General features: G+C 42.7%; 1 protein-coding gene across 1 annotated transcript in view; it reads right to left on the minus strand.

Moving 5' to 3' along the window:
- Positions 1 to 2416: 2416 nt before the first annotated feature.
- LOC105487439 (caspase recruitment domain family member 6) overlaps positions 2417 to 25742 on the minus strand; it is a 47656-nt gene continuing 24330 nt past the window's right edge. The window contains exons 5-7 of the mRNA XM_071098985.1: positions 8541 to 8590; positions 7772 to 7846; positions 2417 to 4728 (exon numbers count right to left, since the gene is read on the minus strand). Coding sequence (XP_070955086.1) covers positions 7772 to 7846; positions 8541 to 8590 — 125 coding nt within the window. The 3' untranslated portion in view covers positions 2417 to 4728. The remainder of the gene's footprint in view (positions 4729 to 7771; positions 7847 to 8540; positions 8591 to 25742) is intronic.

Here is a 25742-nt window from a genome sequence, read left to right on the forward strand (position 1 = left end):
TAAGAGGCAGAGGCAGGAGGATTGGTTGAGCCCAGGAGTTAGAGACCAGCCTGGGCAACATAGGGAGAACCCATCTCTGCAAAAAAATTTTAAAAATTAGCCAGGCATGGTGGTATGTGCCTGTGGTCCCAAGTCTTAGAAGGCTTAGGCAGGAGGATGACTTGAGCCTGGAAGTTTGAGGCTGCAGTGATCCCTGATCGTCGTGCCACTGCACTCCAGCCTGAGTGACAGAGTGAGACCTTGTCTAAAAAAAAAAAAAAAAAACAGGCCAGAAGGCCAGGCGTGGTGGCTCACGCCTGTAATCTCAGCACTTTGGAAGGCCAAGGCAGGCAGATCAACTGAGGTCAGGAGTTCAAGAACTGCCTGGCCAACATGTTGAAACCCTGTCTCTACTTAAAATACAAAAATGAGCCAGGTATGGTGGCAGGTGCCTGTAATCCCAGCTACTCGGTAGGCTGAGGCAGGAGAATTGCTTGAACCCGGAAGGTGGAGGCTGCAGTGAGTCAAGATCATGCCATTGCACCCCATCCTGGGCAACAAGAGCAAGACTTTGTCTCAAAAAAAAAAAAAAAAAAAAAAAAAACCTTAAAAACTTGGCTGGGCATGGTAGCTCACACCTGTAATCCTAGCACTTTGAGAGGCCAAGGTGGGTGGATGACCTGAGGTCAGGAGTTCGAGATCAGCAACAAGGTAAAACCCCATCTGCTAAAAATACAGCATTAGCCGGGCATGGTGGCACACGTCTGTAATCCCAGCTACTCAGGAGGTGAGGCAGCAGAAGCACTTGAACCCAGGAGGCAGAGGTTGCAGTGAGCCGAGATCGCGCCACTGCACTCCAGCCTGGGCAACAACAGTGAAACTCCATCTCAAAAAAAAAAAAAAAAAAAAAAAGAACTTGATAGAATAACAACCCCCCAAAAACATTTTTTGGCGGAGGCTTGCTCTGTCACCCAGGTTGGAGTGCAATGGTACAATGTCGGCTCACTGCAGCCTCCATCTCCTGGGTCCAAGTGATCCTCCCACCTCAGCCTCCCAAGTAGCTGATCTTTGTATTCTTAGTAAAAATGGGGTTTCACCGTGTTGACCAGGCTGGTCTTGAACTCCAGACCTCAAATGATCCACCCACCTCAGCATCCCAGATGCTGGAATTACAGAAGTGAGCCACCACACCAGGCCAAAAATTTTTTTTAGTAATAAAGAAATAACTAAAACAGAGTCATAAGGCATTGTGTACTCCATCCAAGTGCTGAGGAGGTTTCATCCACCACTACAACTTGAAAAGTACTACTCTAAAGCACACAAAGTTTGCAAAATAGCAGACCTAGAATAGGTCAATAATATCACAGTCAAAAAGATGAAAAAAGAAACAGGAAAATGTTATAGTTTCTCAATCTAGTTGTCAAATGTTTACTGAGCACCTAATGTGAGCAAGGCTCTTGTCCAGGCCTCAGGAATATAGCAGTGAACAGAACAGACAAAGCTCCTGCTCTCCTGGGACTTACACTGTATATTCGTGTGAAAACATGAAAATGCCCTTCAGGATTTTCAGTGAAAGGGCTGAATGGAAAAGATTCTTGTCGACATCACTAGAAAAAGACCTACTCTTATTCTCTTTCAACATAATAAGAAGAAGAGGGCCAGGCATGGTGGCTCATGTCTGTAATCCCAGAACTTTGGGAGGCCAAGGTGGGTGGATCACCTGAGGTCATGAGTTCAAGACAAGCCTGGCTAACATGGTCAAACTCTGTCTCTACTAAAAATACAAAAATTAGCCAGGTGCGGTGGTGGGCAACTGTCATCTGAGCTACTGGGGAGGCTGAGGCAAGAGAATTGCTTGAACCCAGGAGGCAGAGGTTGCAGTGAGCCGAGATCATGCCACAGCATTCCAGCCTGAGCAACAGAGCAAGACTCTGTCTCAAAAAGAAGAAGGAGAAGGAGAAGGAGAAAAAGGAGAAGGAGAAGGATAATGGGAGAAAGGAAGAAGGAAGAAGACTCAACATTTACTCAGTACTTACTGTGTGCCAGTGAGTTAAGTACTTCATATACATTACCAGACATTCTAATATAGGCATTTGCACTATTTTTTTCCCTTTTGACCCATTCTGGTATAATCGAAAAAACATTTCATATAAATTCAGAATATTTGGGCTTAAGTCCTGAGTTGACCACTCAGGCTGTGTGATCTTTAGCAACTCACTTAATCTCCCTTACTCTCAATTTTATCACATAGGAATATTACCTTTACAAGTCTTTCCAGAATCATAGAGAGGATCAAGTGACATTACCTGTTAAGCACTTATGACAACACTTGGCATGTAGAAAATACTCAATAAATTAGATCAGTCATCATTATCATAACTATTTAAAATTTTATTCATAAAGTAATGAATATAAGTAAAAAGACATTGCACAGTAGATTCAGCCTCATAGCATGCATTTCACGGAGCACTAAATTTTTCTTTTTGTTAGTTTACATTTTTATTAAGTAGAAACTACACAGTACAACTTATACTCAAGTTATTTTTATCTTATTTATTGTATCATAGATTACAAAGCTAAGATTATATTTTACTGCCTCATGTTCCATTTTTAAAAATCTGAGTGCATCTCTCTTCTAGCAGCAGAAACCAAAATGCAGTTTTTACTGCATAAATATCTGCTAGTAAGAAATATAAAAACGGTACTTATTTTGTATAATATTTCACAGTTTCAGACCAATATTTAAAACACATTACAAAGCTCTTATAATATCAATTATTATTACCAGCATGCTTATACCATTTATTAAGTCACTTGTTGTATTAGTCTGTTTTCATGCTGCTGATAAAGGCATACCAAAGACTGGGAAGAAAATGAGGTTTAACTGGACTTACAGTTCCACACGGCAGGAGATAAAAGGCACTTCTTCCATAGCGGCAACAAGAGAAAATGAGGAAAAAGCAAAAGCAGAAACCCCTGATAAAACCGTCAGATCTTGTGAGACTTATTCACTATCACAAGAATAGCACAGGAAAGACCAACCCCCATGATTCAATTATCAACCCTGGGTCAATCCCACAACACGTGGGAATTCTGGGAGATACAACTCAAGCTGATATTTGGGTGTGGACAGAGGCAAACCGTATCATTCCACCCCTGGCCCTCCAAATCTCACGTCCTCACATTTCAAAACAAATCACGCCTTTCCAACAGTTCCCCAAAGTCTTAACTCATTTCAGTATTAATCCAAAAGTCCACAGTCTAAAGTCTCATCTGAGACAAAGCAAGTCCCTTCTGCCTAGGGGCCTGTAAAGAAAGCTAACTACTTCCTAGATACAATGGGGGTACAGGTATTGGGTAAATACAGCAGTTCCAAATGGGAGAAATTGGCCAAAACAATGGGGTTACAGGGCCCATGCAAGTCCGAAATCCAGAGGGGCAGTCAAATTTGAAAGCTCCAAAATGATGTCCTTTGACTCCAGGTCTCATATCTAGCTCACACTGATGCAAGAGATGGGTTTCCATAGTCTTGGGCAGCTCTGCCCCTGTGGTTTTGCAGGATACAGCCTCCCTCCCAGCTGCTTTCATGGGCTGGCATTGAGTGTCTGTGGCTTTCCCAGTGCAAGCTGTTGGTGGATCTAACATTCTGGGGTCTGGAGGATGGTGGCCCTCTTTTCATAGCTCTACTAGGCAGTGTCCCAGTAGAGACTCTGTGTGGGGGTTCCAACCCTACATTTTCCTTCTGCACTACCCTAGCAGAAGTTCTCCATGAGGGCCCCACCCCAACAGAAAACTTTTGCCTGGGCATCCAGGTGTTTCCATACATCTTCTGAAATCTAGGTAGAGGTTCCCAAACCTCAATTCTTGACTTCTGTGCACCCGCAGGCTCAACACCACATAGAAGCTGCCTAGGCTTAGGGCTTCCACCCTCTGAAGCCACAGCCCAAGCTGTACATTGACCCCTTTCAGCCACAGCTGGAGCAGCTGGGTCATAGGGCACCAACTCCCAAGGCTGCACACAGCATGAGGACCCTGGGCCTGGCCCACAAAACCACTTTTTCCTCCTGGGCCTCCAGGCCTGTGATGGGAGGGACTGCTCTGAAAGTCTCTAACATGGCCTGGAGAAATTTTCCCCATGGTCTTGGGGATTAACATTAGGCTCCTTGTTACTTATGCAAATTTCTGCAGCTGGCCTGAATTTCTCCCCAGAGAATGGGTTTTTCTTTTCTATCACAGAGTCTGCAAATTTTCCAAATTTTTATGCTCTGGTTCCCTTATAAAACTGAATGCCTTGAACAACATCCAGGTCACCTCTTGAATGCTTTGCTGCTTAGAAATTTCTTCCACCAGCTACCCTAATTTATCTCTTTCAAGTTCAAAGTTGCACAAATCTCTAGGGCAGGGGCAAAATGCCACCAGTATCCTTGCTAAAACATAACAAGAGTCACATTCGCTCCAGTTCCCAACAAGTTCTTCATCTCCATCTGAGACCACTTCAGCTTGGATTTTATTGTCCATAGCACTATCAGCATTTCGGGCAAAGCCATTCAACAAGTCTCTAGGAAGTTCCAAACTTTCCCACATTTTCCTGTCTTCTTCTGAGCCCTCCAAACTGTTCCAGTCTCTGCCTGTTACCCAGTTCCAAGGTTGCTTCCACACTTTCGGATATCTTTTCAGCAATGCTCCACTCCCAGTACCAATTTACTGTATTAGTCTGTTTTCATGCTGCTGATAAAGACATACTAGAGACTGGGAAGAAAAAGTGGTTTAATTAGACTTACAGTTCCACATGGTGGGAGGTGAAAGGCACTTCTTACATGGTGGCAACAAGAGAAAATGAGGAGGAAGCAAAAGTGGAAACCACTGATAAACCCATCAGATTTTGTGAGACTTATTCACTATCACCAGAATAGCACAGGAAAGACTGGCCCCCATGATTCAATTACCTCCCCCTGGGTACCTCCCACAACATGTGGGAATTCTGGGAGATATAATTCAAGTCGAGATTTGGATGGGGACACAGCAAAACTATATCACTTGCATAGAATGACATTGCATAAGCATAGTATCATCATTTTCTTAAGTATTCTGGGTTTTCCTAATCTTTTACAAACAATGTAAAATTGTACATCTTTTACATATATACATCTTTACAGACATTAAAAAGAATATATGTAAGTTGAATTCATAAAGTAAATTTTCTTGGTCAAAATTTCCATGGTTTTGTTTGTTGTTTGTTTGTTTGTTTGTTTGAGATGGAGTCTTGCTCTGTTGCCCAGGCTGGAGCACAGTGGCATGATCTCAGCTCACTGTAACCTGTGCCTTCTGGGTTCAACCAATTCTCCTGCCTCAGCCTCCCAAGGAACTGAGACTACAGGCATGAGCCACCAAACACAGTTAATTTTTGTATTTTTAGTACAGACAGGATTTCACCATGTTGGCCAGGCTGGTCTCAAACTACTGACCTCAAGTGATCCACCTGCCTCAGTCTCCCAAAGTGCTGGAATTACAGGGGTGAGCCACCATGCCTGGCTTTTATTTTAATTTTTTATGAATGAAATACAATCGCCTTCCCCAAAGGCAATAATAATTTATATCCTCACATGCAGTGAATGTGCTTTTTTACCCACACCTTTATTAACATTAATCTTAAAAACTGTAATTGGAAGAGGTTGAACCTAACAGCCAAAAGGTGGCTGTTGACCTTAAGATTAAGGTGTTATAAAATCCAAAGGGAGCGATTGAAACTGCCTTTGCAAAATTATGACTGAGACAGTGAAAGAGATCTAACTTAACCGACTCCATTTTGCTTCTAACCTCCAAGCTGTCCTTGTTCATTCCTGGCATAGGCTGAACTAACTTTGGGGGACACTTTATAGTTTATAGTTTAAGCAAAGATGGTAACAGCCCTTTCCCAAAGCAGACCTCCTTCTTGCCTGGGGACTAGATTGCCTTTATAGGACTAATAGTAGCCACAAGATTAGAAATTATGGTTTAGGAGTCATGCAGCTGGAGGCTACAAGATTCTGACCCTCCCTAAATTGCTCCTAAGATCAGTGCTTGAGATATTTTACAGACCCTGCACTTGATGGATCAGCTGGCACCACCCAGATCAATAAACTGGCTCATCTGATCTTGTGGCCCCCACTCAGGAACTGACTCAGCCCAAGAGACAGCTTCCACTCCCTATGCTTTCATCCCTGACCAATGAACACTCCTGGCTCACTGGCTTCCCCGCTCCGACCAAGTTATCCTTAAAAACTCTGCTCCAGGCCAGGTGCGGTGGCTCACACCGGTAACCCCAGCATTTTGGGAGACCAAGGCGGGCAGATTACTTGAGGTCAGGAGTTCTAGACCAGCCTGGCCAACACGGTGAAACCCCGTCTCTACTAAAAACACAAAAATTAGCTGGGCCACATGGTGGTGGACGCCCATACGCCCAGCTACTCAGGAGGCTGAGGCAGAGAATCACTTGAACCTGGGAGGCGAAGGTTGCAGTGAGCCGAGATAGCACCACTGTACTCCAGCCTGGGCAATAGAGCAAGACTCGGTCTCAAAAATAAAAACAAAAAACAAACAAACAAAAACAACTCTGCTCACCGAATGCTCGGGGAGGCTGGTTTGAGTAATAGTAAAACTCCGGTCTCCGAAAAAAAAAAAAAAAAAGGTGGCTGTTGAATTACTCGTAAAATTTAACTGTACACGTTTTTCTCCATCCTCTACAAACAAAAATAATTACCAACCTCTGAATACATTTAATTTTATCCTCCATATTTGATATTTATTAAGTTAAAAAGAACTCTCTTAATTCACTAAAGAAAAATTTTTACTATTTCTGTCTTTAAAGAAAAATAATTATAAACAAAATGTAATATGTCAGCACCAGATTTGAAAGAGCCGGACAGATCTGGTTTTAGGTATCCGTTATTAATGTGTAAATATTCAAAAGATCCAGAAGGTGGCAGTATAATAATGTTTTCCTAAATTTTGGACCCAGATTATCTGAAAATATATACATTGTTCCTGTTTTTATTTTGTCTTTTCTTAAAGTGATGCAAGATCATAAAATACAAGGCACTAAAGAACAAGAGGAGGAAACCTCCACACACTTACAGAACAGAGGAATCGTGAGGGGATGGAATGTGCTCAGGTAGGGAATTAGAGAACTCGCTACAAATTTCAGCCCCTTGGGCAAGTCCCTTAATCTTGAAGTCTACGTTTCCTTGTAGGTGAAATCATATGGCAATGTCCACCCACAAGACCACTGTGAAGACTAAATGAGATAAATTATATAAATGTACAGGGCATACTGGAACATAAGACTGTAACAAGCATTCAACCAATTTTTTTTTTTTTTTTTTTTTTTTTTTTTTTTTTTTTTTGAGACAGAGTCTCCCTCTGTTGCCCATGCTGCAGTACAGTGGCACAATCTTGGCTCATCGCAAACTCCACCTCCCGGGTTCAAGCGATTCTCCTGCTTCAGCTTTCCGAGTAGCTGGGATTACAGGCATGCGCCACCACACCCGGCAAGTGATCCACCTGCCTCAGCCTCCGAAAGTGCTAGGATTACAGGCATTAGCTACCGCACCCTACCCAATCAATATTATTTTATGCAGTTCTGTAGGGAACTACTCAAAGACTTAGAATAAAATTATTGTTTAGGAAACAATGAAATAAAAGCCTCATGTATACATAATAAAAACCTATTATGTTAAAGACCTACGTCTTGAAAAGGGGTAATAAGACACACAGGAGAATATCCTTCCTCGTCAAGGGGTAGGGAAAGAATTACCTAAACAGGTAACAGTGCAAGGCGGTGAAGAGAAAAAAGGTCTCCAGCGGGTATGATGGTCTGAAAAGTCTTCACCTAAAATAAAAGTAAAGAATTTGATATTTGAAGGAGAAGAGAAAAGGAAGGTATTTCAGAGATAAGAGTGGTACAACTCTGAGTGTGTTTGGAAGGCCATGAATGAATAATTTGACTTCTCTAGAAATTAGGTAAATAAGATCAATTAGAGTTGCATTACAGAGAGGCACAGATTAGGGCTAATAGTTGCTGACTACATGCCAGTGCTTCTCAAACTTTAGGTGAACAAGTTACCTGGAGATATCATTCACATGGAGATTATTATTTAAATCATAATTTGGGAGGTACCCTGAGAGTTGTTAGATATGAGTTCTAAATTTCTCTTCAAAGAATCAATATGCCAGTATGTTCAATTCTGTGCCTTCTACTTTTAAACTTAACTTCCTTGTAAAGCAACCTTTTTCGATTACCTGCTCCCCCCTGATTCATTTTGATTACCTGCTCCACCCTGACTCATTCTGATTACCTGCTCTGCCCTGACTCGTTCCCAACCCTGACTCATTCCGATTTCCGGCTCTGCCATAACCATTTTTCCCACCAAACCACTCACCCTGTCACTCTTTAAATTAGCCAATCAGAATTAGTTTAGCCAGTGTGATCTCACCCTAGCCAATAGGGGAAGGACACAGCAACAGGGGCCACGTGCGTCAGTAATAAGAACCCCTTCCCCTCCCTTGTCCAGGTGTGCACTCACCATTGCTCCATCTGTGACGGCGCACCCATCTATAGAAGTAATTTGCCTTGCTGAGAAGAAAAAAAGAAAATTTTGTATTTGAGTGCTATTTCTTTGGTGGCACCAAAACTGTATTTATAACAGAGTCTATGTTTCTAAAAAGCTCCCGGGTGATGTCAGTGCTGCTGATCTGAGGACCACATTTTGAGTAATAAGACTATAAATGAAAAGACCCTAAACATTTGAACAAGTTATAAAAGAATCTGAATGTGGTGACAATTCATCTAGAGACAAGATTCAGGTTTGATTGAAATAACGAACATGGAGTAAAACAGGATATAAATATTTTCATGTTGGGTACTACTTAAGGACCCATGAAACTTATAATTTGAGATGTTGGGAGAAGAAAACTACAAGCATATAAATAAACCCCAAAGAAGGCAAATGTAGAAAGTTATATGCAGATAATTAGCATAAGGTGATATAATAGAGAATGACATGGTAGATACTCTAAAGGGGGTGGTCAGGGAAATCTGAATGACAAAAGAAATGAATCTGAAATATACTATCTGAATATTAATGACAAGGAGGAGCAGATCATGACAAAATAGGAGCAGAAGAACATTTTGCTTTATTTTTTTATTTTTGAGATGGAGTTGTTTGTTTTTTGAAAACAAAGTAAACTTTGTCACCCAGGCTGGAGTGCAGTTGATACTAATCAATCTTAACATGACTTGTGCCGCCTAATGTCATGCAACAGGAAAAGCACAGTACAACCTATGAGGTATTCTTGCCAAATGAATTGAACCTGGATCTAATTAAGCCTCAAGCTCTGCCTACCAGTTTACAGGAAATTTGGAGGTTAAAAGAACAGTTTAACAACACTAAAAGGGATCAATTAGCTAGATACAGAAAGTGGAGTATTCCCCAGGATAAATAACTTTTTTATTTTCAAAAAACAAATGAATAAAATAGGTATACTAGTATAGTCTTACAAAACACAAAAGAAAAGCTAGAGAGGCATATCAACCAAATGCAATGTGTTTAATTTAATGATAATTAAATAACAAAGCATATATTGAGAAAGAATTGACCATTTTTAGGTGTAATTATTGCATACTGGTTTTACTCTTTAAATTTCTTACCCGTTAGAGATATCTACTGAAACATTTATGGTTGAAATAATATATCTTGGATTTGGTTTAAAATACTTAAAAGAAAATGTGTTAGTGGGAAAATAGATAAAGATGGGGAAATTATTGATAGCTTTTGGAGCTGCTATGATAGGATAAAGAAATGTGATATACTATTCTATTTATGTGTATGGGGTTTTTTGTGTTTTTGTTGGTGGTAGTGGTGGTGGTAGTTGTTGGTTTTGTTTTGTTCTGATCCGTTTTGCTTTTCTTTTTTTTTTTTTTTTTTTTTTTTTTTGTTGAGACAGAGTCTCACTCTGTTATCAGACTGGAGTGCAGTGGAGTGATCTCATCTCCCTGCAACCACCGCCTCCCAGGTTCAAGTGATTTTCTTGCCTTAGCCTCCCAAGTAGCTGGGACTACAGGAACATGCCACGACTTATGGCTAATTTTTTATATTATGTATATGGTTTTAAATTTCCCCGTATATACACACATCCCTCACTCTGGTTGAAATGCAGAGAATGGGTTGCAGGGAGGCAGTAGTGAAAGCAGGGATGGCAGTTAGTACACTGTTGCCGTGGTCCACGTATGAAGAGCTGGTGGACTGGACTAGTGGTGGTGATGGAGATATTAGAGAAGTGGATGGTCTCAAAATACTAGAGAAATCAAATTGACAAAATTTCTTGATGATTTGGGATGGGGTTGAAGTGAGTGGGAAAGGAAAGGGAAGATGCACTTTCAAGGTAATTTCTGAATTTTTAGCATTATTTTGACAGGTTGTAGGGAGGCGGGGGTACAGGGTTAGGAAGAGTTCTATTTTGTCCATGGTAGTTTTGAGATTACTATCAAAAGCCTTTTTTAGAAATGCAAGATAAACTGTTGGGTGGAATTTGCAGTACAAGTCAGGACTAGAAATGTAGATCTGGAGGTGAGTCTTATAAATAATATTTACAGTCAGGGGACTGGCAGATATCACTGAAGAAGTGGAGAAATAGAGAAGGAACCTCAGAATAGGTGCTTAGAGACTGAGCACAGGAGAATCCAGTGGAGCATCAATGTGCCCATCTGTATAGCAGAATTGTAATAGGGCTATTGAAAGGATTGTGCATGATTTTGTATGCAAAGCCCTCCGTGGCACATAGTAAATGTTCAATAGCCATTATTCATCTTTGACCCATTCATTTTTAGCAAATAACCTCTCCTCTTACTTCCCTGAGAAAAACAGGAGGCAAAGACCTGCAGGAGGCAACTCCATCACTTTCCTTCCCCCCAACCCTCAAACTCTCTTGTAAGTCTATCATCCATCTCCTCCTCCTTTCAGTGTCAGAAGACAAATTCCCCTTCCTTTTCTAAGTTCATTTTTTTCAACAGGCTGTCAATTCTATTCCTACCACCTCTTCTGAGATGTTACCCTACCAATTATGACATTCTGTCTTACACTTTCCCTTGCTCTCCCTTTCTAGCTTCTTCTTTTCAGCATATAAACATATGACTTCATTCTATCTTCTTGTTTTCTTGTTTTTGTTTGAGATAGGGACTGGCTTTGTCACCCAGGCTTGAGTGCAGTGGGGTGATCATGACTCACTGCAACCTCCGCCCTCAGGATTCAAGTGATTCTCATGCCTCAGCCTTGCGAGTAGCTGGGATTACAGGCATGTGCCACCATATGCGGCTAATTTTTTGGTAGAGATGGGATTTCACCATGTTGCCCAGGCTGGTCTCGAACTCCTGGCCTCAAACAATCTGCCTATCTCGGCCTCCCAAAGTACTGGGATTACAGGTGTGACCCACTATGCCTGGCCACTTTTGTTCATTCTTGTGCTGAGGACATAACAGTCCTTTCCTTGAACTGATCCCCATCGTTTTCAAAAAATGCAACCATATTTGTGAAAACTAACAATAGGTCTCAGGTTAGAATTATGTAAGGGGCCTGACCTTTGCTAAAGAATAAGCATAGTTAAATAATGACCTGCCACTGCCTAGTTTGCTTCTTTTTTTAGACAGAGTCTCGCTCTGTCACCAGGCTGGAGTGCAGTGGCAACATCTTGACTCACTGCAGCCTCTACCTCCCCGGTTCACACCATTCTCCTGACTCAGCCTCCATGGTAGCTGGTGCCCACCACCACGCCCACCTAATTTTTGTATTTTTAGTAGAGACGGGGTTTCACCATGTTGGCCAAAGTGGTCTCAAACTCCTGAACCTAGGTGATCCTCCCGCCTCTGTAGCAGGACAAGCTGCAGACAAAACTCCTCAGACACCAAGTTAAAGAAGGAAGAGGTTTATTCGGCCGGAAGCATCAGCAGGACTCCTGTCTCAAGAGCCGAGCTCCCCAAGTGAGCAATTCCTGTCCCTTTTAAGGGCTCACAACTCTAAGGGGGTCCGTGTGAGAGGGTCGTGATCAATTTGAGCAAGCAGCGGGTACGTGACAGGGGCTGCATGCACCGGTGGTCAGAGTGAAACAAAACAGAACGGGAGGTTTCATAATGTCCTTCCATACAATGTCTGGAATCTATAGATAACATCAGTTGCTAGGTCAGGGGTGGAATTTTAACTAACAGGCTTAGGTCAGGCAGGCCCAGGCCTGGTTTCAGGTCTAGTTCCTAGGCGCCAGACTACCTGCCTTTCGTTTTGCTTCTCTTTCCTTTTCTGAGTATAAAAAATATAAAACAATATGACAGGGTCTATCTCTCTTCTCTCATTTCCCCCCTTTGAGGCTCTCACTTTTTATTAGTGGGAGTTCTCACTCTTATTTTCACTACTTATGTCTTCCTGTGTAATATATTGATAATGATTCATATAGTGCACTTGTGCTGATACATAACATGAAGTGACATTGAGAGACTGAGCTATATGCTCGGCTAATTACAAAAACAAACTTCTTGTTTTTCCTGGAATTTCTGGTACTGGTACATTCAGTTCATCGTAGAAGGTTTGAAATACTGGCTCAGGAGAGCATTTAAAAACTTTTTCTCAAACCACGACATTTACTTGAAGATCCAGTCCAGCTCCATCAATTTTTAGGGTTATATGTTCTCTTTTTTTCTAGCAAGGATTAAGGGGGTTGGTTATTACCAGTTCTAAGGGTAATGACCACTGGTACAGGAAGGACCACTTTTCCTTTGCTGAAGGTGGACAGGATTTTTTTATTTCTTATCTAAGTAGCTTAAATGACACAAGACCAGTATCTACATTTATTTTTACACAGTCTTAATTTATGATAAATGTACTTATTTTCTACCATATAGCCTCTTTTTTAATTAAGAGAACTACATCTTATTTTTAACTTATTACTATTAATGATAGCACAGGCATCAAATTTCAAGGTGACTCGTTTGGGCACCTCTTTTTCTTTCTGTTTTGGCTAACACTACTCATATCGTTTATGAGCCCCCACCAGTCTTCAGTTTTTAATCTTATTTTAAAAAGTGTGGCCATGGGAGGCTTAGATGGGTCATAACACACATTAGGTTGGTCATTTCCTGGGCTACATATCTTGTATATAATAATATTATACAAGCAAGTTTTTTTTTTTTTTTTTTTTGAGGCGGAGTCTCGCTCTGTCGCCCAGGCTGGAGTGCAGTGGCGCGATCTCGGCTCACTGCAAGCTCCGCCTCCCGGGTTCCCGCCATTCTCCTGCCTCAGCCTCCCGAGTAGCTGGGACTACAGGCGCCGCCACCACGCCTGGCTAATTTTTTTTGTATTTTTTTTTAGTGGAGACGGGGTTTCATTGTGTTAGCCAGGATGGTCTCGATCTCCTGACCTCGTGATCCGCCCGTCTCGGCCTCCCAAAGTGCTGGGATTACAGGCTTGAGCCACCGCGCCCGGCCACAAGCAAGTTTTTTTTGTTTTTTTTTTTTTTAGAATTCCAGTACACTTATAATAACCGTAAAATAATACGACCGTATCAACCTTTTGTCCACCTCAGTGTGACTTGATGTGTACACTGGGAACAGCCCTCAATCTGAGGAAAGTCAGTTGAAGTTCTTACTGTACAAGTCCAAATTTTAAGGAAAATGAGTCCCGTGATGAGTCTCCTCATGCTTCGGCCATGTGTGGACCAGTCAGTTTCCGGATATGACTGGAGCAGGGCTTGTTGTCTTTTTCAGAGTCACTTTGCAGGGTTTGGCGAAGCTGCTCCCATCCACATACAGCTCCCAGTCTACTGATATTTAAGGATGGTCTCGGAGGTTGGGCTCACTAGAATGAACTGAGTCCAATACCTCTACATAGTTATGTTTAACTGAGCTTTCTGATACCGGGAGCAAGGTGGTGGGATTTAGGATGCTGTAAACATCAATGGTTATGCAGGGATTTTCACAGAGTGAGCTTTGGTATCTAGTCTAGCATTTGTTGGCCAACGATGTCCTTTGTTATTTATTAAAGTCACCACAGCATGGGGGGACTTTATGTTTAGGTTTTGCCTAAGAATTAGCTTATCCACTTCTTGTGCTAACAGGGCTGCTGCTGCTAGGGTCCTTAGACATGTGGGCCAGCCTTTGGAAACTCTGTCTAGTTGTTTTGAGAGATAGGCCACTGGCCTTGGCCAGGGCCCCACCGTCTGGGTTAAGACTCTAACTGCCATATTTTTTTTCCTCTGGTTGATGAAATGCCAGGGTGAAAGGGATAGCCAAATAGACTAAAGCACAAATGCCACTCCAGTTATTCAGCAGAGTGCCCAGTAATGGTCCACCACAATACCACCACACATCAGCTCGGGGATGAACAAGGACTAACTAATTGATAAGCTCTTGAAAATTCTTAAACTCATCGCATCTCTTCAGGTCTCCAAGGAATGCTAAGTTTCCTCTCTGTCGTGAGAGACACAAAATGAACTTAGTGTTGGGAGACGGAAGCTGGATGGCCCTCAGGGGCTGACCCACAGGGTGCTGGACTTCGGGATATAGCAGAGAGAGCTTGACATGACTTACTACTCTAGACTGTAGAATCCTGGAAAACAGCTACCATGCAGCCTATGCCTGGTCGACCGGAGGACCACCTTAGTTTCCACTAAGGGGACAATCTGAGCCTCTGACTTGCCATGTGCACAAGCATAACAATTGCTTTTGTTTAACATGCAGATGGAATATTTGATCCATTTTAACCAGGCGTTTGTATCTTGGTATCCTGTGTTAATTGCTAAAGTTTGTTTTAAGTCTTCGACTTCTATGATCCTCTAGTAAAATGAATGTATGATTTTAGGAAATTACAAAAATCAGTTGGGGCAGTCCATCCTTGCTCTTTAGTGGTCCACAGAATGTTGGACCAACTACGGCATAAAAGCTCTACACTGGGGGGCAAGACTCCTGGTTGGCACTGAGGTCTTTATCGAAATCTCCCTGGATTAAATGGTCCCAGTTTACTAATGCTTAGTCTGAGGAGAGTCAGGAGGGACAGAAGTACTTTTCTGAAGTAGAAAGTTGTCTTTGACTTGGCAAGTCTCCACAGGGTATATATAACAAAGCAAGCATTAAATGCAATCGTTTGAGGCAAAATTGACTTGGTTATGTTAATAACTAGATGGTCAGCAATAGAACGAGGAAAGAAGAAAGAGTAATAGAATAGATGAAAAGAGTTAAATTTTTCTCAGCTTTAGTTCGGTAGAGTTTTTCCCTGGGACTATGGCCCACGACTCTGGAGGGGTGGCACTTTCTTGACTCGGATGTGAGTCTATCCTTTTTTGCTGTATGAACAGCAGTCTTGATGTTTAGCAGCACAAGGTACGGTCTTTCCCAGGCTGGCTCAAGTTTTTCTTCTTTCCATCTTTTAACGAGAACGTGATCTTCAGGCTGGCACTGGTTTACCGGAAATTCTAGGGGTGGTACATGTGCTAAAAGACTTTTAGTTTTTGAGGGAAAGGAAAGTGGAAGATAAACCAAGTGTATAATTTCTAAGAAATTGACGTTTTGTTTTAAATGTGGGGACCTTGGCAATGGACTTTACAGTCCGTAGTGCCTTTTTACTGAGAAATTTCCTTTAACACCTATTTTTATTAGTTTTTAAACCAAAGAAAGCCAAATACTACTTTACATTTAACAATGCTTCCTGTATGATTTTTATATCAGATAAGCTAAATTTTACCTTTATATTAGTGGGTTATTAATGTTAAACCTAATTTTAATAAAACGTTGTAGACATATTTATCTAATTTTTAATGTTTGACCATAAGGTAAGATTTTATAGACTCTTTGTAACTTTTTATAATTTTTGCTAAAGAGCAGGTTGATGCTTTAAGAAAAACCTGCTATGCTTTTATTTTAATGTCCAGTTTACAGAAAAACTGGACGATACCTCTTTAACTTTACCTAATATGTTTACACACAGAATTTACACACAATTAACTTTTTAAAACTTGTTTAACCTTTAAAACAATTTTTTTAACCTTTTAATGTAGGTAAAAAATCTATATTCTTATGCCTCCTTATAATCCTTTTACCAAAGGTGTACTTTACTTTCCTTATACACCTTCCACATAAACTGTCTCTTCAATAGTTTTACATTCAGGAGGCCTAATTACTTTTAAATTATCCAACATTTCTGGCATAAATTCTTCTTTTCTAACATTTTTCTCTTTCACAACTTTTGTAGACAATTCTTTGGCATGCTTTAACTTTCTGACTTATTACAAATATTTCTTTCTTTAAACAACCAGTTAATTTATTTCAGGACAAGAATTTACCATATAATACTCTTTTTATATAAATTCCTCCCCCCGCCCCCTTTTTTCCTTTTTTGAAATTTTTAACATGGTTCCTAGTAGGGTGAGCTTATTTGTGCCTGACCCATGCTTCTTTGAGACAAAACACCACGCTCACACCACACGCACATCACAAAACAAAGAACGGGTTAAAAGGGCACACACATGCTTTTGCCGTTTACACCAAACCAAAATCAAAACCAAAATCAGAGTATCCAGAAATCCAAGCCAGGTCAAAACCAAAACCAAAGTATCAGGCAATCCAAGCCAAGTCAAAAACAAAAACCAAAGTGCCGGTACAGGCACACCATGGGTGATCAGGCCACGCTTCCACTCAAATGGAGTAGGCAAGTTCCCAAGACCAGTCCTGTTAAGCAACTTAAACCAAGTCAAAACCAAAACCAAAACCAAAGTGCCAATAAAGGCATGCTGTGGGTGATCAGGCCACCCTTCCACTCAAATGGAGCGGGCAACTTCCAAAGACTAGTCTTACCAAGTTTGAGATGTCCAGACTCCAAGTGCCCGTTCCTTCCCGGTGTTCAGCCACTGTGTTGATCCTCCACGGGGGCCTGCCACACACTACTCTGGTGAGGCATCCCACCAGGGCAAATGCCTACTCAGGAGTGCTCTCAGGATCCATGTCACTTGGGGCTGGTCGGAGTCCCCCACAGGATGTTCCACAGGGCAGGCTTAAGCCACCTAAGGAGCTGCCTCTACCTTCTGCCAATCACCTCGCTTCCCGGTCAGGGAACCAAGAAATGTAGCAGGACAAGCCACAGACAAAACTCCTCAGACACCGAGTTAAAGAAGGAAGAGGTTTATTCCACCAGGAACATCCTCAGGACTCCTGTCTTGAGAGCCGAGCTCCCCGAGTGAGCAATTCCTCTCCCTTTTAAGGGCTCACAACTCTTTTTTTTTTTTTTTTTTTTTTTGAAATAGAGTCTTGCTCTGTTGCCCAGGCTGGAGTGCGGTGGCACGATCTCAGCTCACTGCAAGCTCCACCTCCTGGGTTCACGCCATTCTCCTGCCTTAGCCTCCCAAGTAGCTGGGACTACAGACGCCTGCCACTACGCTCGGCTAATTTTTTGTATTTTTAGTAGAGACGGGGTTTCACCATGTTAGCCAGGATGATCTCAATCTCCTGACCTCGTGATCCACCTGCCTCGGCCTCCCAAAGTGCTGGGATTGCAGGCATTTAAGGTCTCACAACTCTAAGGGGGTCCGTGTGAGAGGGTCGTGATCAATTTGAGCAAGCAGGGGGTATATAACAGGGACTGCATGCACTGGTGGTCAGAGTGAAACAAAACAGAACAGGAGGTTTCATAATGTCCTTCCATACAACGTCTGGAATCTATAGATAACATCAGTTGCTAGGTCAGGGGTGGAATTTTAACTAACAGGCTTAGGTCAAGCAGGCCCAGGCCTGGTTTTGGTTCTGGTTCCTTGGTTTTGAGTCTGGTTTCTAGGCACGGGCTACCTGCCTTTAGTTTTGCTTCTCTTTCATTTTCTGAGTATAAAACAATATAAAACAATATGAGAGGGTCTCTCTCTCTTCTCTCACCTCAGCCTCCCAAAATGCGGGGATTACAGGCGTGAGTCTCTGTGCCCGGCCTCTAGCTTGCTCTTCTATAAGTTGCTTACTGCCCCAGAGTCATGTAACCAGAGACTGCAATATTTGTAACTTCCCCCACTACTCCTATAGATAACATCACTATTATAAAACCTAAAGAAATGGTCTTTGACACATTTTTCCAATTTATCATTTTAGCAGACCAAGAAGACATCAACTGGCCCTGAGACCCCCTCCCATGACCTGTATCAGTGGCATGAAGACAGTTTAGATTGTCTGTGATTTCATCCCCAGCAGTCAATTGTTTCAGTTCACCAGACCCCTGCCCACCAAACTACCCTTAAAAACTCTAGCCTCTTCCAGGTGTGGTGGCTCACACCTGTAATCCCAGTACTTTGGGAGGCCGAAGTGGGTGGATAGCTTGAGCCCAGGAGTTTGAGACCAGCCTGGGAAACATAGTGAAACTCCATCTGTATACAAAAATACAAAACTTAGCTGGGTGTGATGCCACACACCTGTAGTCCCAGCTATTCAGGAGGCTGAGGTAGGAGGATAGCTTGTGCCCTGGAGGGCAAGTGAGCCACGATTGTACCATGACTGCACTCCAGCCTGGGAGACAGAGCAACACCCTATCTCAAAAACAGACAAAAAAAAAAATGAATCCCACCCCCCAGCCTCTGAATTCTTGGGGAGGTAGATTTGAGAAATTTCTCCCATCCTCAAGCTTGGCTGGCCCTGCCATAATTAAACTCTTTTTTTGCTGCAAAACCTGCCGTTCTCAGTGCATTTGTTTTTTTCAGGCAGCAGGCAAGAAGAACCCATCAGGCTGTAACAGCAGTATAAAGGAAAATAAAAAATCTCAGGAGATTCACGTTCCTTATGCCAAAAGGAAAGTAAAGCCTGGAGGCTGAGTCATGCAACACCCTCTTCCAAATGAGTGGCTGTTACTAGCACTGTGCATTTGCCAGATTCCTGTAGAAAGGTAAAAAACCCAGGCATCTGAAAATGACAGCCCCCACAGATCATTCATAAGTAAATTCTTTTCCAGCCTCCCATAAACAAGGACAGCCAACTGTAACTTTCCATCTGCAATCTAAGTCTAGCTCCTAAAACTAAAGTATGTTCAATTCTACACTGATAATGTCAATTACAAACCTATCTTTTCAGATGTGCAACAAAGACAAGAAGAGATCAACCATTCCTCCACTCACCCAGATTGGTCTGCGTAATTGATTCTTTGCTTACTCCCTTTTTTTAATTCAGACATTCACCTTATCATAGATAAAGTGTAGATTTATTGGGCACTAGCTAAAGTCTCACAAGAATGTAGCCATTTGCCTTACCGCCTACCTGCCCCTCTTCCTAGGTGCTTTCCCCTCCTGTATAAATGTAGAAATACTAAATCTCCCGAAAATCTCTGGAAAAAACAGTCACAGATGTGTCTGTAGCTTGTACTTTTCTCAGGCACACCATAAAGCTGGCTTAATAAACTTCAATTGATTGAGATCCTTGCCTTGGTCACTCATTTTGGTTATCAGTAGCAATAGTAAACAGTAAAAAGCAATCACAGTTGTGGACATGAAGAGATTTTTCTTTTTAACTAGAACTTTGTGCATGCATTGTGCATTTTATCTGTTCCCATCTATCATTAAACATTGTTTTTGCTTGGTGACAATAATCATTTTATAATGTACTATTCTCATATAAAGAGAAAAATAATGGACAATGCTTTTGCTTCCTAGGGGCTCCTAAAACATTAGCCAGCTGTATCAAAGAAGTCAGAAAAATCAGTAAGATAATAACAGATGTGTCTCCTTGCATTGCGGTCATCGTCAGTACATTTAAGGAAGAAAAGGACACAGAAGCCAGGCTGAGAAGGGCTGAGGTGTGAATGGGAAGTGTGGAAGTGGACATTTATGAAATTTGATTGAGAAGGAAAGGGCTGTATCTATAGGGCCAGGAAAGGTTTTTCTTCCTTTCTTCTTTTCCCTTCTTCCTCATTCCCTTTCTTCTTTAATTCTTTCCTTTTCCTTCTCCTCATTCTTCCAATTCATCTTCCTTTTCTTAAAATCCAAGGCAACATAATATTCAGAAAAAAATTCAAACTGTGTAGAAATATGTGGTGTAGGATGCCCCTATAGCTAGGAGGAGCTTTTTTTTTTTTTTTTTTCCCGAGACAGAGTCTCATTCTGTCACCCAGACTGGAGTGCAATGACGCAAACTAGGCTCCCTGCAACCTCCGCCTTCCGAGTTCAAGTGATTCTCCTGCCTCAGCCTCTGGGGTAGCTGGGATTACAGGCATGTGCCACCATATCTGGCTAATTTTTGTATTTTTAGTAGAGATGGAGTTTCCCCATGTTGACCAGGTTGGTCTCGAACTCCTGACCTCAGGTGATTAGCCCACCTCGCCTTCCCAAAGTTCTGGGATTACAGGCGTGAGCCACCACACCCAGCCGCTAGGAGGAGTTTTTAATATTGGCTACATATTACATAACCTGGGGAGGTTTTAAAAAAATTCTGAGACCAAGCCCACAGCCCATATCAAAGACCTCGGAATCTCTGAGTGGCACTCAAACACCAGTATTTTTTAACGCTCTGTAGGTGATTCCCATAATGCAGTGAAGGTTGAGGACCACTGCTCCAGCACTTTGTTCCTCAAAGAGTGGTCTGTGAGCCGCCAGCATCAGCATGAACATTCAGATGAATCCCAGCTCCTCACGCTTCTCTGCCTAATGAATCTTAATCTGCATTTTAACAAGGTCTCTTAGGATTTCATGTGCACACTGAAATTTGACAAACACTTTCAGAGAAAAACCACTGGAAGCAATAGAGAAGTTTTGTTACTGTTTTATTTAAAGATAGAATGGTAGACCAGGTGTGGTGGTTCACGCCTGTAATCCCAGCACTTTGGGAGGCCAAGGAGGGAGGATTGCCTGAGGCCAGGAGTTTGAGACCAGCTTAGGTAACATAGTGAAATCCCATCTCTACAAAATATACAAAAATTAGTGCCCAGGTGTGGTGTCACATGCCTGTAATCCCCGCTACTTGGGAGGCTGAGGCATGAGAATCACTTGAACCCAGGAGGCAGAAGTTGCAGTGAGCAAAGATTCCACCACCACACTCCAGCCTGGGTGACAAAGCAAAACTGTCTCAAAAAAAGAAAAGAAAAGAAAATTTAGCCTGGTAGAAGCAAGACGGAGTCAGTTATGTCAGGTTTCCCTTTCTACTACAATTTTTGCAAAGGCAGCTTCACTACCAAAAGAGAGAAACTTTTTTCATTCGCCCACTCCAAATCAATTTACTTTCTTTAGATTGGATTTAATAATTTCTGTCAATGATTTCCACCCCAAGAGAGTTAATAAAAAAAGAGTTAGGTCAGGTGCGGTGGCTCACAACTGTAATCCCAGCACATTCAGAGACTGAAGCGGGAGGATTCCCTGAGCCCTGGAGTTCGTAAACCAACGTGGGCAGCATGGTGAAACCCCGTCTCTACTAAAAATGAAAAATTAGCTGGGTGTGGTGGTGAGCACCTGTAATCCTGGCTACTCGGGAGGCTGAAGCAGGAGAATTGCTTGAATCCAGGAGGCGGAGGTTGCAGTGAGCCGACATAGCACCAATGCACTCCAGCCTGGGTGACAGAGTGAGACTCGTCTCAAAAAAAAAAAAAAAAAATTTAAACAGAGTCAAATCGTTTTACTCTTTGAAGTAGACTCTCACAATGATACAGAATTGCTGGGCTCCCAGCTAAAAGCCTCCCTCAAGCCTGGAACTCTGGCCTTAAGTGAAAACAGCTGACCCTGTTTTTCGGCCCAAATGATTGCCTTTTGGGCCCACTCTGTTACAGGAAAGTGGTCCTGATCCAGACCCCAAGAGAGGGTTCTTGGATCCTGCATAAGAAAGAATTCAGGGCGAGTCCATAGAGTAAGATGAGAGCAAGTTTATTACAAAAGTAGAGGAATAAAAGAATCGGTACTCAGTAGACAGAGCATCCCTGAGGGAGGCTGGTTGCCCATTTTTATGGTCATTTCTTGATTATATGCCAAGAGGTGGACTATTCATGCCTCCTTTTTATAGACCACATAGGATAACTTCCTGACATTGCCATGACATTTATAAACTGTCATAGCACTAGTGGGATTGTAGCAGTGAGGAAGACCAGAGGTCACTCTTGTCACCATCTTGGTTTTGATGGGTTTTAATTGGCTTCTTTACTGCAAACTGTTTTATTAGCAAGGTCGTTATAACCTGTATCTTGTGCCAACCTTCTATCTCATCTTGTGACTTAAAATGCCTTAACCATCTGGGAATGCAACCCAGTAGGTCTCAACCTCATTTTACCTAGCTGCATTCAAGATGGAGTTGCTCTGGTTTACACGCCTCGACAGCCCCTTCCACTATCCTGTGCCTGTAAAATCCAGACCAGCTGGCAGAAAAAAAGAAGGAAAGAAAGAGCAACACAAGTGGTTGAGCCTCAGGGATACAAGCTGCTGCGGCTTGAGGACACAAACGGTTGAGAGAGGAGCAGAGAAACAATTAAGCCTGAGAGACTATGGAAAAATGTGGCTAACTTCTGATGGTGTGATTTTGGAGGGGAGCCCAGTCAGAGATGGCTGAGTTTCAGGGAAAGATCACCTTCTTCCTGCACCATCCTCTTTTCAGCTCCCCTTCCATGATAGCCACTTCTACTGCTCAATAAAGTCTTCCGCATTCATCATCTTTCAAACAGTTCCTGTGACTTGATCCTTCCTGGACGCTGAACGAGAACTTGGGTGTCAAAAAAGGGCAGGTGCAGGAGGCTGTCACCCTGACCCTTCACTGAGCTGTTAACATTTAGCCGTCCATGGACTGCAGGCTGAGTGAAACGAGACACTCCAGTTCCTTCCCACGAAGGGGGTCAAGGTCAAGGGAAAAATCCCATCTCAATAGTTACAGACAAAAATCCCTGGGTCTGCTTTCTCACAAAAAGGAGGGTGGGGTAAGTATGTGAAACCGCTCGGACATTTGAAAAAAGAATAAACACTTTTCACAAAGATCCTGTGCCAGTTCTGGTCCGCTGGGAAGCAGATGGTGAGATGGAATTAGAAGTGTAAGAAAAGTCTTTGAAGCATGAAGGGAGGATAGAGCCTGAGTAGGCAGGGAGAGCCTCACACTGCCATGCAGGGCTGATACCTATAAAGAGAAAGAGAGGGGATGGAGGAATGGACGAGCTTCTGACAACAGCACAGCTCAGAGAAAGTCTCAACCAGGCCAACAAAGAGCCCCAGGTCAAAGATTGACTGGTAGAGGAGTCCCACATGGTAAAGACTGGCCCAGCTCTATTACACCACCACGCCCAGTCACTGGCTGGAAGCAGCTTATGCGAGTGTGGCCTCAGCAAAGCTGCAGAGTGGATCCCTAAGGTGTCACAGGGGGACAGCCAGCCAAGCACACTCCTCACCATAACAGCTATTGTGAAGGGAGAACGAAGCAACACTCTCATCAGGCAACCCTGGACTGCAACTGTATTTTTGACATCTCAATAATTTAAAACATAGTTTAGGCAGGTAAAGAGGCAGCAGAATACTCCTTTGGTGGTGCTGTCTCTTAGTTTCTGAAACATTTATCTCATTCCTTATCTTAAAAGAACCTGAAGTAGGTTTTGTTCAAAAGTAAGGAAATTGGCCCTAATCGGATAAAAAGCCTGAGTCTCCATTGTCTTCTTGAAAGCGCCCCATTCAGGGCTTCCACAGCACCCCTTGGGGCTCCTCTTCCCCATCCAGACCTCACCCAGACTGGGGAATTGACATTACTGACTTCTTAATGTGCATTACAGGCTGCCCTTGCACAAGCCACTCTTGCCACTCTGTCCCCAAGGCCCAGGTTACTGTTGTGTTGGGATGATATCTCAAGTATTGGTTGACATATTTTTGTATTAATAGTATTTCCTGCTCTCTTCCTCCATCCCTTCATTGAATTCAATTGTGGGAGATAGGACAGGTATTAAAGGCATGCAGTAGTCAAACCTGTTTTATTCTTTATCCTGATACCCAGGAGTGGGGGTGGAGATTACCAAGGACAGGGACTAGGGAGCCGAGCCTCTTCAGGAGAACTCACAGCATCTCAGTATTTCAATATCTTTAAAAAAAAAATTTTTTTTTTAATTTCTTGAGATGGAGTCTTGTTCTTTACGCCCAGACTGGAGTGCAGTGGCATGATCACGGCTCACTGCAAACTCCACCTCCCAGGTTCAAGCAATTCTTCTGCCTCAGCCTACTGAGTATCTGGGATTACAGGCATGCACCATCAGGCCCAGCTAATTTATGTATTTTTAGTAGAGACAGCATTTCACCTGTTGACCAGGCTGGTCTTGAACTCCTCACCTCAGATGATCCGCTCACGGCTTCCCAAAGCGCTGGGATTACAAATGTATCTCAATATCTTGATCTATTCTCCACTCTCTCTGCCTCGACCGTCCCTGAAAAATTCATCTAGTCCATGAGGCCTAAAGATATGGCAGTATCAAATCGAGCCCCAGGCCAAAAATTATACTGTGTGTTACCCTAGTAAAGTGATTCTCTCAATGCTGAAAGAATGATATCATATCCCCCAGTGACACTGGGCAAGAAGAAGGAAGGATTGAGACTTAAGGAAAAAAAATCAAGTCCTAGCCATGGAGCAAGGAGAAAGAAGCACATTATGAAAAATATAAGGAGATCACTTACATTTAATCAGGTACAAAATTTGCAGACAAAATTAAAAGTGCTAGATATAGAAACTTATAAGTAGAACAGCCCTAATCTTAAAGGGCTATAAATTTTTACCTCATTCTCATCTCATTTCTATCGGGGGAACCCGCCCCCAATATTTCAACATAGGTTCTTTCTATTTTCCCTAAGTGTCAGCCAGTCTGAGAAATAAAGAGAAAGAGTTCAAAGAAAGGAATTTTAGAGCTGGGCCTCCAGGGGTGACATCACATATCAGTAGGACCATAATGCCCACCTGAGCTGCAAAACCAGCAGGTTTTTGTTAAAGGACTTCAACAGGGGAGGAGGTGTACGAACAGGGTGTAGGTCACAAAGATCACATGCTTCAAAGGGCAAAAAGGAGAACAAAAATCACATACTTCTGAGGCCAATGAAGATCACAAGGCAAAGGGCAAAGCAAAGATCCCAAGGCAAAGAGCAAAATCAAAAACTCCTGCTAAGTGTCTATGTTCAGTTGTACACGTATTGTCTTGAGAAACATCTTAAACAACAGAAAACAGGGTTCGAGAGCACAGAACCGGTCTGACCTCAAATTTACCAGGGAGCGATTTTTTTCCTCACCCTAATAAGCCTGAGGGTACTGCAGGAGACCAGGGCGTATTTCAGTCATTATCTCAAACTCCTAAGACAGGCCTAGTCCCTGTCCTTGGTAATCTCCACCCCTACTCCTGGGTATCAGGAAAAAGAATAAAACCCGAAGACAGGTTTGACTACTGCATGCCTTTAATATCTGTCCCATCTCCCATAGTTGAATTCAATGAAGGGATGGAGTAAGAGGGCAGGAAATACTATTAATACAAAAATATGCTAGGCGCGGTGGCTCACGCCTGTAATTCCAGCACTTTGGGAGGCCGAGATGGGCGGATCACAAGGTCAGGAGATCGAGACCTTCCTAGCTAAGTTCTCTGCTAAAAATACAAAAAATTAGCCAGGTGTCATGGCGGGCGCCTGTAGTCCCAGCTACTCAAGAGGCTGAGGCAGGAGAATGGCATGAACCCAGGAGGCAGAGCTTGCAGTGAGCCGAGATCTCGCCACTGCACTCCAGCCTGGGTGACAGAGCGAGACTCAGTCTCAAAAAC

Source organism: Macaca nemestrina, chromosome 6 (assembly GCF_043159975.1).
Source record: "Macaca nemestrina isolate mMacNem1 chromosome 6, mMacNem.hap1, whole genome shotgun sequence".
Lineage (NCBI taxonomy): Eukaryota > Metazoa > Chordata > Mammalia > Primates > Cercopithecidae > Macaca > Macaca nemestrina.